The sequence below is a fragment of the Larus michahellis genome, chromosome 2 (assembly GCF_964199755.1).
Source record: "Larus michahellis chromosome 2, bLarMic1.1, whole genome shotgun sequence".
NCBI classification, from domain to species: Eukaryota; Metazoa; Chordata; class Aves; order Charadriiformes; family Laridae; genus Larus; species Larus michahellis.
Window position 1 is genome coordinate 56647088 of NC_133897.1, and position 17929 is coordinate 56665016.

Here is a 17929-nt window from a genome sequence, read left to right on the forward strand (position 1 = left end):
AAGATAGCTGTCAGAACATAGACCATTTAATATTGTTTGGGTAAGTTGTACCTTCAAGGCAGCCTGTACTGACTCCTTTTTAATTAGTTACCAACTGGGAGAAATATTTGAGTTTTATCTAAGAATTTTATTAAAAAACTTTTGAGACTTACCTGTTACATACACACTGTTGTTACTAATGCTCCTGATACATGCAGCTCTGACGTTTCATTGCCTGCATGTGACTACGTATATCCCTGTCTGAGTATCAGAGATCAGCAATCTTAGGCTATTCACTATAACCTCAGAGCCGCTTGTACAGCATGTTGCTTATATGCATGTTAAAGTAAGTGAATGGGAAGAAATCTGTGTTTTTTCAGGGGCTTGGTAGCGCATCCATTCTAGAAGCTGATATATAGAAATTCAAAACAAGCTAGTCGTTGATGTCCTTTTAAAAATGAAGAGGAACCACACTCCTCCTGACAGAGCATGCACAGGAGAGTGGTGACTGTTCTCTTGAAAGAACAAAGTTCTGCTTTGGGAAGAAACAGCTCTTCATTCAAAGAAAGTGACAGGACTGATTGCAAGGACTGCAGGACGCTTCTCACAATGAATTCTTGCTTGCTTCCAGTTGTTTTTGACTAAATACTGGTATGCTGGAGGAGAGAATAAAGGAAGCAGTTGTCATTATTGCCCTTCCAGTGGCTCTTGACATCTGTCACCATATTTTTTCATGTTCCTGGGTGAGGGAACTGCTCAGACAGTTATAATAATGTGTAATAGGAAGGCAGAAGGCGCTATTTTTAATGCCATCTGTGGGGTGGGTCTCTGTTCCTCAGGAAATCAGAATTGGGATGCCTGCAAAGAACAGTAATGGAAGGACAGAACTGGTGGGAGATGACTCCCTCAGGAGACTTTTGCCTCTGCTTTTATCGGTGTTAAAGGACTGGGATATCCCTTGTTCTTCCTAGTATCCTAACTTTGCTAGTGTCAAGTGCTGTTTTCTCCTGCAACTTTTTTTCCTTTTTATCTACTCCCCCCCCTCCCCCCCCGCCCCGCATTCTTGGTTGTCTATGCCGTACAACTACAAATACTACATAGCCATGTCTGTTACTGTGGACAAATATTTGAATTTATGAGGCAGTAATACTTTTACAAGCAGACAAAAAGAATTGGTCACGTGAACCCTGAAAAAAACACTTTCAAATGAAAACTCTGTTATCTGTTACTCTGCAAATTCTCTTTTATAGCAAGTGTGCAGCATTGATTTTGAAGTCTTTGATTACACAAATAATTAGGCGTTTCACAAGTATGAATGTGTGAACATTGATTGCCATTTTAAGATACATGTTCCCCTTTTCTGCCAGAGAGACCTGTGCTTCTGAAATAGGCAATCAGTGAAGAGATTTCAGTCAGAAAAAGGAGATCTGAGATTTTGCTGGCTTTGAGTGTTTTCTGATGTAATTCCAAGTTCCAGTAGGTTCCTCTTTCAAAAGTTACATTATGTATAATTTATTTATTTTACCAACATGGTTAAAAAAAAATTAAAAAAATAAATTCTGGGATAAAACTGATTATCTCTAATCATTCTTTGCAGCCTTCCTTTGTGGCAGGATTGCCATGAGCTGTGGAGTAAGAAACGCAGAAGACAGAAGCAGATGGGCATGACTGATGAGTCAACAGCAGCTAAAGTCCCTAGGAAGGATCTGTCTCTAGGCATGGATGAGAGCAGAACCAACACCCCACAAGGCATGCAAACTTCTTCCCAACTCAAAACTCAGGGCAACTCTAGTGTAGCACTTGGTCAGTAATATTTTCGGTTCTTATCATTACCTTCTACTTGGATTGCACCTCTAGAAATTTTAGATGTTATTTTCAGAGTACTGACGTCTCCTGGATTCTTGAGGGAGGAACAGTCTTGTAAGTTAAATCTTTGTTACAAAAGATTTACCTTTGCTTTTGGAAACTAGGTGTTCCTTTCAAGTTTTACTTAATTTTTCAATCTCGTCAGAGCAACTACCTCGCTCTGTATTTTGAGGGGATTATATCTCTTTCTCATCTATAATTCTTCTGTAATCCCACAAGTCAGCTGCTGCTCTAAATTCCTCACAGTCTCCATAGATTTGAGGAGCTTTATTGATAAACTGATCAGAAGGAGATTTTTGAGCAATCGTCATTTCAAATGAAACAGATTCCCTCTGCATGTTACGTTAGTCTTCAGCTTTCCAAGTGGTTGGGGCTGAACCAAGTTGTAAAAAAAAATAAGCACCAAAAAAAAAAAACCAACCCAAAACCTGGTATAACAAGAAGTAGCTACCTCTGTAGATTGCACAGCCATTAATTCTGAAACTTAGGCGGAGTATTTTGCTCAAAGACTAATTTTATGAATATAATATAAAGAGTAAATTGTTTCCTGTGTGGACACCATTTGAGATACTCAGCAGTTCGGTGATAGTTTCCTCATAATAGGTAGAAATATACAGAGTAACAATACCAAATGGTTACCTGATAAGTTTAATTTAGACCATTTTTGATGTGTGAAGTGACCATAAATCCTATGTCACTGATAGCACTAGTTCAGCTGAAGAAAAACAGTAAATGCATTCACATGGCCTGAAAATTCTTTAATGCTAACCATCTTGAACCAACTCTTCATTTAACAGTGGAGAAGAGCTTCAAATGCTCTGTGCAAAGATATATAGAAAATAGTTCTTTTGATCATATTTTACTGCAATTTATTGCCTCTTGCTCCTGTTCATCCTTTTTATTTCACTGTAAGCCATCTGTGAGCTTCTGCCACTCCGTACATTTAGGCTAAAGTTTTGGCAGCATTTTCAAGCATAACTTTCTGTAGCCCTTAAAATTTTTCCCACTACAAATGAAAACTGTGTAGAAGTTTAAAGAGTTCAAAGGATAGCAGTTATTTTCTTTGTGTTTTTATAACAGGTAGCCCAGTGAGAGACTACTATGTTTATTAGTCATTAATACTAACCATGCAAAATAAATTAAACAAATAGAGAAGGAATCATTAAGACCTATATTGCTGTTTGCCCATATATACATATAAAGATATATCTAAGTAAAAAAGAAGACAATTTAATTTTCAGTGGAGCTTAGACAGTTCAGCATAGAGGTGGTTTCTATATTAAGCAAACACTTCTCGAAGACATAATGCACCTTAGATAATACCATCAATAAGGCACACTAAAGAACTCCATGTACAAATGCAGGCTTTAAAGAAAACTGTTGCATTTGTTTCTGAGCACCCCAAAAGAAGATGTTAAGAACACCTTGGATCAGTTGCTAATGTTTTGATTCATGAATGGAACCCCGGATTATTGCATCTTACAGTTTAACAGGACCTATGTAGAGCTCCATAATTCTGTTCTGGTAAAAACTGCCACATTTCCCAGAATACAGTTTGCTCTTGGAATAGACTTGAAAATAACCAAAGAGTATGCAATAGGTAGATTAGTTTTCCTGTTTGGCATTTTTCTGCTGAATTTTCACTGGGCGAAAGTTTGAGTGTTGATCATACTATTCTCAGATGTTACAACATCTCTACTCCGCTCTGGTGAGACCCCACCTGGAGTACTGTGTCCAGCTCTGGAGTCCTCACCATAAGAAGGACATGGACCTGTTGGAATGAATCCAGTGAAGGTCCACGAAGATGATCAAAGGGCTGGAGCACCTATGCTATGAGGGCAGGCTGAGAGAGTTGGGGTTGGTCAGCCTGGAGAAGAGAAGGCTCCGAGGAGACCTTATAGCAGCCTTCCAGTACCTAAAGGGGACCTACAGGAAGGATGGGGAGGGACTCTTTATTAAGGACTTTATGATAGGACACAGGGTAACGACCTCAAATTGAAAGAGGGTAGATTGGACATGAGGAAGAAATTCTTTACTGTGAGGGCGGTGAGGCACTGGAACAGGTTGGCCAGAGAAGCTGTGGATGCCCCATCCCTGGAAGTGTTCAAGGCCAGGCTGGATGGGGCTTTGAGCAGCCTGGTCTAGTGGGAGGTGTCCCTGCCCATGGCAGGGGGGTTGGAACTAGATGATCTTTAAGGTCCCTTCCAACCTGAACCATTCTGTGATTCTGTGTAAATCAACAGTTAAGTGTGACATCTGAGTCAGAGCCAGCAGTACAAGGCACTAGAAATTAATTTTTTTTCTGTATTGCCAAATAAAAGGTAGCTTTATTTTTTTATTTATTTAAATATATCGAATCGTTGAAGTCCCTGGATCCTGCCTGAGTAGGTTCCAAGTGCTTGTATCCTAGTGCAAATCCGCAAGTAGGGTAGTCTTGCAAGGCAAATATTTAATATTTTTGTGTGTGTCACCGTTTTTTCAGGCATGGCTTTGAAACTGCTATGAATTAATATATTGGTGAATTAGAAGAATGCCAGGGATAGAAGAGGACAGAATGTGTTCATGTTGGTCTGGATTAAAAAAAATTCAGGGCTCTGACAGCACAGTCACACACACTCATTTTTTTAATTTTTGAATACTTTCTTCTCTAAGTCATCTGCTCATAGAGCATGTTGAAATCCATGCTGCTTCACTTCTCCTTTCAAAATAAACTACCACAATGGGTGTTTGAAACTAAGAAAATACTTTGATATTCTGCTTCGTTATTCATATTCCCCTGCATCACCATAAACTCCTCTTATTTGTGGCAAACTCCATTTCACTGAAGAAATGGTATATCATCGCAAACTTCCATTTTCCTGCTAGTCAGTGATTGACGACTTGTCCTTCAAACTCAGCACTTACTTTTGCATTTATACCGCGAGCTTCTGGGTCACCAGAGCCTGGTCGCTTGAGCAGGTGTTAGAATCCAGATGCTGAATTAGAATGGGCCAGAATATGACTGGAAATGCGTTTTGCAGATGGCCACTTTTTAACAGAGGGATGTGATATGTCAAAGATAGGAAATTTTGCAGGGATTGGAAATCTTACAGCTGCCTAAAGCAGGTGGCCTTAAGCCCCAGCTTAGTTGTATTGTGGAAAATTGAGCTCCAGCTTGATGTTTCTCATCTGCCTAAGTGTGTGTGCGCACCCTTTGGAAGTCACTTTCTTTATATCGGATCTTACTATTCCATTTCCTATAGATATTCCCCCAAAGGCAGTTAATATGTAAAAGCATTCCATTTCTGTGTTGTCCAAACCCATGCTTTGCCAGTTGCGTCAGCCATGCTAGATTAGTCTTATTTGAGTTTCTGAAATGTGCCAGTTCTAAATAATACTTAAAAACACCTTTTTTGTCTTTAGCAAAAACAAGCACTGGACAGCAGTTAAACCAGAATGAAGTGGCAATCCTGCTAAACCTGCTACAGTCTAAAACAAGTGTTAGTTTGGCACAGTTTGCCCAAGTGTTGAATATTAAGGTAAACCCAGAGACTCAGCAGCAACTAAATAAAATAAATCTTCCTGCTGGAATTTTGTCAGCAGGTGAAAAACAGTCAGAACAGCAGCAGCAGCCGCCGCCGCCTCCGCCACCACTGCCGGAACAGGAGCCTCTAAAACAGCCGACAGTCACGCAGCCTCCTGTACCACCTGCTCAGCTGAGTCAGCCTAAAGTTGAGACTGATGCTGCCCAGGCAGCCGTGCAGAGTGCGTTTGCTGTTCTGTTGTCTCAGTTAATAAAGGCTCAGCAAACAAAACAAAAAGATTTTGTGTTGGAGGAGAAGGAAAACGGATCAGGAAATGAAATGTCGTTACAACTCAGGCAGCCTCCAGAGCCCACCACTCCTGCGTCTGTCAGCCGGGACGACGTGGAATCTCCGGCACCCGGCTACCCACATCTGATCAAGTCATTATATACGTCTGCAGGTACTGAAGGTCTTTATTGCTAACCGGTAGATACCTTGAGCAGTGGAGACATAATAGTTTGGGGATAAAGAGCTAACATGTTAACCATATGAGTCTGTATAGAAGAGATGATCCAATTGATTTTGTCCCATTTTATGTCTGGATTGTAGAATTTGTGTCTTACTGTAACAGGTGCCACGCAGACAGAGCAAAAGATGATCCCCATCCTAAGAGGTGCACAAGGGCTGGTAGTATTTCTGATGAGACAGTTACGTTGAGCTTTATTTGGGGTGCTTGGGGTTTTCTTGGTGGTGATTGTGGTGGAGAAGACAGTCCTCTCCAGCCACTTCATAGATGGAATTTGCTAATTCCTGACTGTGTGTTTAGGTGAAGCCTGTTTTGGGGAGACGGTATTTTATTTCTGTTTTTAATGCTGACTAGAGCAATTTCTTAGTGTTAAATTCTGTATATGGTTACCCGTAACTAACACACAGGGTTGAAGGTTTCCATTGGTGTATAGTAGTGGTTTCCATAGTCATTGGCGTATAGTAGTAGTCTTCCAAAGTCTCAAAATTTAGAGGTCTGTTGTTGATCTTTTTGGATTGCTATTTCAGTTTATTATATGGTGGTTTATGTATGCCTCTGTGGTTGCTTGCTGCTGTTGAAAGAAATATTCTGAAGTGGTTTGGGGGTGTTTTTTGAGGTTTTTTTGGGTGGTGTTTTTTTGTACTTTTTTTTTTTTACCTTAAGTTTTGCTGTTCCTTGATAGGGTAGTGTTTTGTGCCTCAAGACTTGTATCCCTATTTGCAAATCTTTTCTGATCCCTCTTTGAATTTTCTAGTGTTTATGTGTTGCTTGAGTTTTGTTTTGCTTTGTTTTTTTTAAGGACCTTGTACTGTTTTTGTTTAACTGCTTGCCTGGTAATCTTACTTTGAGGGGAAACCTGCATCACCCTCCTGAGGCAAAGGAGCTGTTGCTACCAATATGTTTAACTAATACGTTAATGAGAATTGAAATAACAAATCTCTGTATTGTTTCAGGGAAGAGTCCTTTCCTTTCTGGTATTGTTATTGTATGTTTTTATTCCAAAGCTTTTCTTTTTCATCTGCTTAGGTCAAGAGGATTTGGTTAGGCAGTCCGAGATGAGGCTTCTAAACCGAACACCTGAACAAGAACGCCCTCGGATCTTGCCGCCAGACCAGCGTCCCCCAGAGCCACCGGAGCCTCCACCTCTCACTGATGAAGACCTTGATTATCGGACAGAGAACCAGCATTTGCCTATAACTAACTCTTCAGGAACGGATCCTCACGCAGGAGTGAAGGCAGCTCTTCTGCAGCTGCTTGCTCAGCATCAAGCTCAGGCGACAACGGAGGAGCCAGTACAAACAAGCGTGGATTATCAGGCTAGAGACTCCTACATAACAGGCCCAGACTACAAGGATAACTTTGGATCATCTTCCTTCTCATCTGCCCATTATGGCAGTAGCGATGGAATAGGAAGTGGGTCATCAGGAGCATTAGAAAGGAGGAGCTTCCTTGGAAACTCAGATATTCAGTCTTTGGATAACTACAGTACTGCTTCATCTCACTCTGGTGGTGCCCCTCCTCCGTCGGCCTTTTCAGAATCCTTTCCCAGCTCAGTAACTGGTTACGGAGACATTTACCTCAACACTGGCCCCATGCTATTTAGTGGAGATAAAGACCATAGGTTTGAATACAGCCATGGCCCCATCCCGGTTCTGGGGAGCAGCAGTGACGCTTCTGCAGGACCAGAGAGTACGCACTCTTTGCCCACAAAGATGCACAACTATAGCTACGGAAGTAACTTACAGGAAAATCCCAGTGGCATCGGCCACATGCATGGACAGACTTGGACTTCTCCTGCCCAAGGACCCGGCTATTCCCAAGGATACAGGGGACACATTAGCACATCTGCAGTGAGAGGGCGAGGCAGAGGATTACCATATTGAGTATCTGTTTTTCCTCAGGCACATCATTTTTATCTGGAAAAACTTTTTTTTTTTCCTAGCTGCAGTTTAAAGCAGCAATTCAACAGACTTGAATAATGTTAATTCAACAGCTTTATTTTTATGTGGAAAAGGGTCTTGCATACAGTAGGAAAAATGAAAAACGCTTAAAGCTCATGCTGTCTGAAAACTAGATAAATTGATTGTACATGTTCACAAACTCTAGTTCTGAATTTTATTTTGTATTTTGGCAGTTTTAAGTGGATGCTAAATTTAGGGACATCAGCTTTTTATGGCACTCTTTCAGACCTTCTGAACTATGCACATTTGTGCTTTTTTTGTAAGTTTGGACCAACTTTTATGTAAAAAAAAATTTTACAACAATCAAAGCAGGGCACTGATTTATTTGGTATTTTTCTTTTTACAGAACTACCTTTAGTCAAAGGTCACTGTCAGTCTTTGCACTGCTTTCAGTGTTATTGTGGAAGGTGTACTTTGTGCTCATTTCAGATAATAAAACACAACCTTTCTCTTGATGCAAAATTTTATAAATATTTGGTCAATGTTATTTTTTTTCTTTCAAGAAAAAAAAAATGGATGTTCTGGTAAAATGTTCTCTCCATCTCCCAGGCTTGTTTATATAAAAACTGTTTTACTTGAATGGTAAGTGCCTTAACATGTAAGCTTAAGGTCTGCAAAAATTTGGAAGTACTTTTTAGATCGATGTGAAAATAATACCTAAACCTAGGTAGCTAACAGGAAAATTCAGATAATAATAGGCAAATCAAATAGGTCATAACCTTGTGCTGTTTACTTCAGGTGGGCCAGTTATTTAGAGACCTAATCTTATCTTGATGAAATCATAATTTCCAAATTGAAGTTCATGAGAAAAGATGAAAGTGAGGAGAAGAATGAAGAGTGTAGTTTTTCCTCAGCTCCCTCTCGGAGTTGTAGTAAGTGTTTTAGTTCCTCTGCCAAATAAACTACTTTCATATGTCCTTACCAAGTGATGAAATAGTTTTTTCTCTTAAATGTCAACAGCAGTAATTACTTTTACTTTGTGTGAAAAGCTGACACTGTCTTCTTTTTACCACGAGTACTGCATTATAGGAAGTAACCAAAGGAAAAATGACCAGTATTTAAAGCAACAGCAAAACATTTGACACTAGTTCTAATTCTCTGTAAACTTGTGATTGTGCCAATTAATCGATTTTATATTTGCTGTTCCACGGAACATTTTAATATTGGAATTGAGTCTCTCTGAAAAACTGATAAAATGACTGTAGTTAAAACTCTTACCAAGAGCCACTCCTCATATTAATTACAGCTTCCAGCATGTTTTTGGGGTTTTGTTTTTTGTTTTTTTTTTTTTTTTCCTTTGACAACAAGTGGTCTCTCTCCTGCAGAGAGGAGGTATGGTTATATTTTGCATGTACGTAAAAGAATGTTTTAAAGCCCATATTGGAAACAATTTTCCAACTGATTATCCAGTTGACAAATCGGTACCTTATGTAACTGAGTGTTTAATTATTACTTTTTAAAAAGTAAAATTTCTACTTACACTATTACAAACGTAGTCCTGTCAGTGACTTTTTGGATTTTCAGAAGAGAAGCCAAAGTTGTTGGTGTTTTGTTTTGTTTTAGTTGAAAATCCTGGTTCGTATCTGGCTAACTACCGCATTGTAGAGCATGGAGAAAGTCACTTCGCTAACTACGTAGCGTTTGAGGATCTGGCAAATGAGAAATGGGGAGAGAGAGTCGCGCTGCTTACGATGTCCCTGTAAGTCTGGCAGTTGCCTTCGCTAGGCACAGTAGAAAATCCGGCCATCGGAAAATAAAGGTGGCCTGGTCAGAAACAAATACTTATCACCTGAATAGCCTCTGCTTAAGAAAAACAAGCTTCGTGTTTGAATGACAGTGCGTCGGATACTTTTCCTTGAGTAAGGACAGCCCCATAGTGTTTTTCTGCTAGTAAAATTTTAAAGGCAAAATCATTAGGGTCATTTAGATATGGACAGTGTCAGCTAAATCCCGCAGTGATAAACACAGATTGCTTTTTTTCAGAATCAAGCAAAAGGCTTCCAAAGCTCTTAGGCAGTAGCTTTCAACAAAACTGTGGAGTCCACCGTTACTGTCCTGCACTGCAAATGTTACTGCAGGTGGTAGTTGGCTAAAAAAGCAGGTAAGTTCAAATGGAGGGTAGATCTCGGAGGACTAAATGATTTGACTCCCAATACAAAAATGCAAGGAAGACATTGTGTCTCCTGCTGCTTCCCTTTTTGGGGTAAATTTTCAAGTCATTTAGTTCACCTGATTTAATGCAGAGAAGTCAGTCTCCTCTGCGTGTGTGAACAGCAGTGCAGTTTCCTCACGGGCTGGCAGTGCTCTGATGTGGCATCGTTCTGCCAAAATTGATTTCAGTCTTCGGCTGTGAAAAAAAAACCCAGCACAAGTAATCCTGGCTATGAGGAGAGAGAAGGAGATGCAATAGACAGTTGACTTCCAGATAAATCAGAAATAAAACTCGAGCAGTTTTATTTAAAATACAAATCTGTGGCAGATGCACACTGCACAATGACTTTGCCCCAAATTCAGTTTAAGGACTACTAGCCTGTGACTTTGAACACTTTTTTTTGCCTGGGACAACAGTGTTGGGGTAATTTAGAGGGAAAGTTGACATATTTCCATATGTGATAATTCGGAGGAGGTTACCTGGGGGGATCTTCTTGTCTCTCTCGCTGACAGCCTTTCCTCCTGGGCAGGTAGAGGCGGCGCATGGGCTGCGTGTGGGTAAGGAGCTCTGCCCTCCCTCTGCAGGGCAGCCCCTGGGCTACGTGGCAGGAGGATTTCTCCCTGTGGCCACGCTCCCCTGGCCCCGCGGTTATGTCTGGGCAGGTTAGCAGCCAGGGAACTGGTCGGATCTAAGGACTGTAGGTCCACGTTCATTTGTACCAGACCTTTTGAATTTGTACCCTCTGTACCTTTCTTTTGAATTAAATCATACGACAAGGTGCTTACGTTAGTTCAGAATTTTACCCTTTTGAGCAAATTTCACTCGGCGAGAGTGAGCCTGTACTAGTTTGGCATTTTACATCACGTGGCTGTTGCATTTTTGATGCAGTAGTAGAGGTTCTGAAAACCGCGTCATTTTTCTGTGGAGCTGTGGCTTATGTTACTTCCCCTCCCTCCCCCCGCCATTCCTTTGGGTTTACGTTTTCTGTGCTGCAATTCCAAAGTGTGCTACAGAGACCTGGACACTACATCAAAAAGTAAGTGTTGTGTGTTTGTATTTCTAAATAAACATAGCAAAATACTGTAATCATGGACTATCAAGTAGCAGCTACTTCATTATTTATATTAAGTGGTCTTTAGCCATACCAAGAGGAAGAAAGTGAGCATGACTGGACTGCTATGACCATGGCTTAAAATGCTTAGACTATTACAATACTTAAAATCAGCCAAAGGAAAAAGAAACAGCTTTTATCATGGATCGCTCGTTGTTATCTTAAACAGAAGGAGCAGTGTTAGGGAAGAGGTGTAAAAATACATGTATCCTTAAATGTTAATATAATTTTTTTGGAGAAATTAATTTTAAAATGGCAAACGTCTATATTTTCTTATGTTTCCATAAAACATGGTCTATGTTAAATTTTCTCCCTACCCACGATAGTGTAAGGTGCTTTCTAGAAGCAGAGGCGATAGTGCTGTACTGTAAGTTCTTAGGGTTTTGAGTGCTCTTCTCCTCGTGCTTGGTGCAGGAGGCGGTTTCAGTTTTGGTGAAGTTTACACTTGGATGAGTTGAATAGGTAATTGTGCGGTCTGAAGTACTGAAGTAACATAGGATACCTCTTGTCCGCGGGCAAATTAGATCTCAGACCATGAATTCTGTGTCCAAGAGGGAAAAACCTCAGATGTATTTCTTGCGTTCTTTTTGTTAATAAAACACGCAAGTGTTTTACATACAACATTTCTCCAGTCTATTCTGTTACACTGTTTTTTACATGGGGAAATTTTGGCTGTTTCCCTTCTTGGTAGTTTTGGGATGTTCTGTGTACGCAGAAGTGTGTCATGAAATTAAGGAATCGCCAGAAAACCGATTTGAATTCTGTATTTAAAAATGAAATGACCTTGGGTTGACTTAAAATCGAACTAACTTTTGCTTATCAGGGTGAAGAATACTTTATTGCAGGAGTTATTTCAAGACAACCTAATTTAAAATAATCAAATGTTATGCTTCAGCTTGCTTACTCTTTGTTATTTTAAGCCATTTGTATATAAAATGTATTGTGCGGCCTGTAAATAAAATACATGAAAACTTGAAGCCTTTCCTTGTTTTCCCTCTCTGGTTATCAAATGGCGTTTCAAAAGAACATTGGGGTTAAACTGAGGTCTGCTTCTTGTTTTTTGTTTTTTTTTTAGCATCCAAGTGAATATAATTTCCTGTGTGTTAAAATTCTGCAAGTTATTAAAAAAGAATATTTAAAAAATTTTCAAAGGAAAACCGCAGCAACTGGCGGCACAAGTGTTTGTGGCTAGAGCGGGGCACCGGCCACTGCAGGAGCCAAGGGGCAGCCTAGCCCTGGGCAACCAAGGCCCCTCTGGTGCTGAGAAGATGCTGCTGTTCCCATCACCTGTTGCCCGAGCTTTTCCGGACAGTGGGCTATGTGTAATGCGACGTTTTCTCTTCCTGCTGTCCAAGCAGAGGTGCAATTAATATTCCCCACCGCTGTCTCTGTAAAGAGGGTGGGGTGTGCGTCAGGAGGAATGGGGAATCAAACCCAAAGGGCCAGGTATTTTCAGTGTCTGGCTACGTGCGTGCGCTGCTGGTGAAGCCCTGTAAATCCAGCGTGGCTTCTGCAGCTGCACTTTGAACGCCTGAGGCTTCTCTGCTTTTTTCCTACTGTATCGGCTAAGCCGATGAAAGCGTTTGCATCTTTCAATAAATGCTATACTTCCATCCAAAAATAAGCCACTTGCTATATCTTCAGTACGTAAACTCCATCTGCTGATGTCACTTCAATGGATTGTCATCGATAAAGTCAGAAGAGGGGCAGTGAAGCGGCAATAGGAAGTCATGGGGGCCAGCAGCAGTTTCACAGGCGTCTGTTGACATTGGGCTGGCAAAATGCATAGCTGAGGCCAAAGCGTCTTCTTGCTTTGGAGACAATATTTTGGCTGCAGCTACTTTTAAAGCCTGGATTTTCCTTCTGGTGACCAATTTGGGCTGTACTATGTAGGATGTTGACTTGCAGATAGCAGATCAGACAGTCGTGTGAAAGAATTTCTCGTCGTTTACTCTGTTTTTCTCATGAAAGCTGCTATTGTGACTGGTAATGTGACGAAGTTGGCTCTGGTTTATGTTAGAATATGAACCTGCAATGGTTTGAGAACAGTGCTGCGTCCCGTTCGTTCGGCTGTTAGTGCCAGGCAGTCGCCACGCTGTGCAAAAAGGTAGCAGTAATAACTCCAGTGGGATCTGCGTGTGAATCGATATCCTCAGCTGCAGACAAAAGAGCATCCAGTGAAAGAGGAGAGACACGAATAACTACAGAACAACAGCCTGTATCGACACAGAGCAAGGACTGTGCCCGTGAAATCGGTGGCAAGAGAGGAAGCGAGCCGCCTCATGTCACAGCCGTGAATTATTGCCTGCTAGCTTTGAAAGAACCATGCGATTTTGCAGAAACTTCTGTTAAATTAGCTGAACCGGGATTAGATTGCTTCTATTTTTAAGGAATGCCTGTAAGCTCTGACAGGCCATGCGGATGAAGGGGATTACAGCCACCAAACTCCCCCGTCACATGGAAAAAAACCCAAGTCAGAGCTCTTGGCAGCGACAACAAACAAGGGGCAAGAGATCTTCGTTTGGCAAATGAGGGGAACTGTTTCTTTTCCCAGTCAACTGCATTCGCTTCCATGGAGCTTGAGGGTTTTGCTTTTAAAGCCGCTTGCTCATTACGGCTGCTAATTTGGGGCTCTCTTTTATTGCCCAGGGAGAAAACTCGCAATCAATGTGATTTAACTCAGGAGAAACCCTGAGTCTGAGCCTACGGTAGTGTTTTCTTTTCCTTTGGGTACAGCAGCCCTTTCCAACAGGCGATACTCGGATGGCTTTTCACCGCATGGCTTCGATTCCGCTCCAGCAATTCCTCTGTGGGTATTTTGGATGGACTATTGATACGGCAAGTTCTCCTAACGCGATGAATGTGCCTTTAATAGGACTTCTTGCAAAGAGGCTTTGTGAAGATTGGGGTTTTTTTCAGTATTAGAAAAATATGGTGTAGAAGAGACATAACTGGGTAGAAAAGGGAATACTTGAGCGTAAGCTTTACGGAAACCAGCCTGGGAGCTTCTGGTACTCGCAAGCAGATCTGACAGCTTTGTCCTGCCCTCAAGGTAACTCGGGGGGGTTAATTGGCTTCTGCAGTTAGTATGTGCAGATGTGTGCCTCCTACACGCTAGGGTACGGTAATAGTTGCTAGAGGATGTAGCTGGAAGCCAGTGTTTAACGTGCAGGTCTAGCGCAGAAAGGTGCCTTTTGTCTTTCCTCCTGCACGTTCTTTTCAGACCTGTTTTACAAATGCGTAAAATCTGTTAGCAGGTTCTGACGTGGAGGGAAAAAACACTGTTTCTCCTGCCTTTCAAATGTTTTCTGAGGATTTGGGTTTTGCCCAGGTGGCAGCGGTAGGGAAGTACTGATGTCTGCTTGAGGGAGAGCAGCGTTGCACGGCCGCGGGGCTTCTCAGCATCGGTGCCACAAAAGCCAGTGCTGGTTTTCCTCATTGGTCGGTGTCGGAGTCACCATGAGCAAGGAACAGGCTCTACAGGGAATTGGAGAGAAGCCTGACTTCAGGGAGAGATCATCGCTTATGTGTCCAGCAAGGGTGCTTTTACTTTCCTTTTCCTCCATCCTCACCAATTGCAAAAAAGCATCTACAGGAGGGGTTTCAAAGCAGGACCTGGATTTGCTGTTGGGTTGGGATTTTTTTTTTTTTTTTTCCTTATTGGTGTTATCCTTCAGGGAGTTTTTGGATGTTAGAAACCACCATGAGACTTCCCCATGTCTGCTGAAGCGCTGAGTGTTTTTCCTGGACTCCATGGCGCACCCTGTCTGCTTTCCTCACTAGCTCTCTCTCGCGTGGGCAAGATGTGGGAGAACCTTCAGGGGCTGGGATGGGATGTTTCCCTCAGCTCTTCTCTCAAAGCTGAACTCCAGTAGCTCATGTTATAACTTCCAACCTCAAAGACTAGTGGCAGGAAAATGCCTCTTACACAGGTCTTATTTTTTTTGTTTAAGGAGGAGACGTGACTTCACGTGCTGCAGACTTCACCGACACGGCCGTCTCCTGGGCTGCTGCTCTATATGAAGAACAATAAAGCCTCAGCCAAAAAAATGCCATCAGTTTCAATAAATCGCCACAATTTGAATCACCGGAATGGCCCAGCCCTGTGATAAGGTCTCCTGCCTCACTACAGCGGCTCATCCAAGACTAATTCCCTTCTGTTTCTCTGAGATACGTGAGTAGCTGTGTTGATACTCCAGAAATACTCCAGGCATTTTTTTCCTAGCTATTGTTTCAAATTCTTTGATGTACCAGGATACGGGGGAGAAAGCATATACAACAGGTTGTAGAGCTGTACGCGAGCTCTCTCCTTTGATCCATTCCCTGACAAAGATCTCATGGAGCGAGACTGGAAGAAGGAAACAACCTCACCGGTACAGCTGAACATGGCTTTGCTGGGCAACGTGCGTGCTGGTGGGATCCACTTTTATTTCTAGCTGGGGAATATAAGTTGTACTTAACACTGGAAAGCTCAGTGCCTTTATGGTAAAATGCAAAGGAAGCATCTTCTTCCCACGCTTGTGAAGCCAAAGATCCCCCATGCTTTTACCTGAAAAAGGCCGGAATAATTTACCAGCATTTTTTCTACACATTTTTCACTGTGACCCACTACAGCCTCTACACAGACAAAGCACCACGTCTGAGACTTCATCCAACAACCACCGCTCATTATTTTTTTTTTTTTTCACCTTTCTTGCTAAACTGAGCCCTAACCTACTTGAAAAGTCTCTCCTCGTAGGGAGAATAAATCTTGTATTTCGATGCAAGAAAATCAGTAGATGAGAATTTGACACAAACTGGAAACGGGGTTCCCCTGGGCAACGAAACATTGTCTTCACGTTTCCGTTATCAGTGCTGCTCCTGCCACGCTATGGGAAGGGCAAGCCGAGAGGGTACAGAATCCCCCTCTGCTCCCTGCCATCCCCGGTAACTCCCTCTCTCCAGGCGGTGCCTGCTGCAGGCTGTGACCTAGCACTGCACATTATGGGCCACATACATGCTGTTAATTTTTTCTAGCAGGTATTTTGGGGGAGAGGGACACCCAACCATAAAATGACAAAACCAGCCAGAGCGCAGTGGTTTGGCTCATCTCCCCCGGTTTGATCCTGCAGCTGCGTGTGGCAGCCCTGCTCTCAGCAGGACCACGCTGCGGCTGCTGCCTCCTCCCTGCCCTTCCGGCTCACAGGGGTTCATGGTGGTGGTTTGCGCTCCGAGGAGGAGGAGGAGGAGGTTGGAAGGGCAGAGGATGGCAAGGACGCAGGGCTCTGCTGCGGCAGGGGGTTGGAAGTGCTCAGAGGCATGGTGGCACTGTGGTGTCCAGCTGCCTTGCAAAGAGGTTGGGTTTGATCCCAGGTTCCTTCGTGGAGTCATAGCATCTGGAGCGTTTGGATGGAAGCCCTGGGCATGCGTCCACTCGTTCCCAGTCAGAAGCATCTTTTGCCTCCTGGAATAATTGAAACAGTGTCACTGGTTCAACGGTGAGGTCGTTTTCAGCCACTTGCTGGTCATCCGGAGTGTGTAACCCTGCAGGATCCACGGGAGGGTATCGTTCTTCACCCCCTTTGTAAGAAAGGGATACCTGCCTCTCGTCGGCACAGCTGGTGAACACACCACGACCCTTCTTTTCACATTACCTGGCAGGGGAGGAGTTTTGGAGAAATGCTATTATTTTTCATATGAGACTCTGGGAGAAAGGGGGGCTTTGTCTGAGGTCACACCAGATGTCTACAGTGAAGTAAGGAGCTGAATATGGGTGTCGTGGTTGTTTTGCCTGGGTTACAGCAGTGAGAACAAAGATTAGCACACAGATGGTCCAAGTTCTGTAATGCTGCACCAATATTTGTCTCTAAATTGTAAGCTCCAAGACAAGGTTAAACTGGAGGTCTTCTGCACTGAAAAACCGGAGGAAGCTCCCAAAATGCTTTTCCAATGATATTGCTATTCTCATGAATTATGTTTAGATTATAGTGTAAAAAACGTAAATATTGTTGTATAGCATCTTTAAAGCCAGCATTACTGATGCTACATTTTGTGTGTTGCTTTTATTATTCCTTCTGGAAAAATGGGGTTTGGATGCTTTTACCCCAGTTCCTTCCACCAGGCCAAAGGATGTTGATTGTTTCCAAAATACAAGATAGAGTGGTGTTCCTCAGGGGACAAAACTGGGACCGGTGCTGCTTAACATCTTTGTTGGCGACATGGATGTAGGGATTGAGTGCACCCTCAACTAGTTTGCCGATGACACCAAGCTGTGCGGAGCGGTCGACATGTTGGAGGAAAGGGCTGCCACCCAGAGGGACCTGGACAGGTTTGAGAGGTGGGCCCATGTGAACTTCATGAAGTTCAACAAGGCCAACTGCAAAGTTCTTCACGTGGCTCAGGGCAATCCCAAGCACAAGGACAGGTTGGGTGGAGAATGGGTTGAGAGCAGCCCTGAGGAGAAGAACTTGGGTGTGTTGGTGGATGAGAAGCTCAACATGAGCCAGCAATGCACACTTGCAGCCCAGAAAGCCAACCACATCCTGGGCCGCATCAAAAGAAGCGTGGCCAGCAGGTTGAGGGAGATGATTCTGCTCCTCTGTTCCTCTCTGGTGAGACCCCACCTGGAGTGCTGTGTTCAGCTTTGGAGCCCCAACATGGACCTGTTGGAATGGGTCCAGCAGAGGGCCACGAAGATGATCAGGGGGCTGGAACACCTTTCCTATTCAGACAGGCTGAGAGAGTTGGGGTTGGTCAGCCTGGAGAAGAGAAGGCTCCAGGGAGACCTTATAGCAGCCTTCCAGTACCTGAAGGGGGCCTACAGGGAGGGACTCTTTATCAGGGTAAAGTGTA

At 42.8% G+C, this 17929-nt stretch overlaps 1 protein-coding gene across 7 annotated transcripts in view; it reads left to right on the forward strand.

Annotated features, from left to right (window-relative positions):
* The window catches only part of CDK13 (cyclin dependent kinase 13), a 49969-nt gene extending 37894 nt beyond the window's left edge, over positions 1-12075 (forward strand). For 2 of the 7 annotated variants that reach the window (XM_074575589.1, XM_074575591.1), the window contains 3 exons: positions 1577-1782; positions 5248-5808; positions 6901-12075. In XM_074575589.1, the coding sequence (XP_074431690.1) occupies positions 1577-1782; positions 5248-5808; positions 6901-7757 (1624 nt within the window). In that variant the 3' untranslated portion in view covers positions 7758-12075. The remainder of the gene's footprint in view (positions 1-1576; positions 1783-5247; positions 5809-6900) is intronic. The other 5 variants (XM_074575592.1, XM_074575593.1, XM_074575590.1 and 2 more) reach the window with 5 other exon arrangements.
* Positions 12076-17929: the final 5854 nt, after the last annotated feature.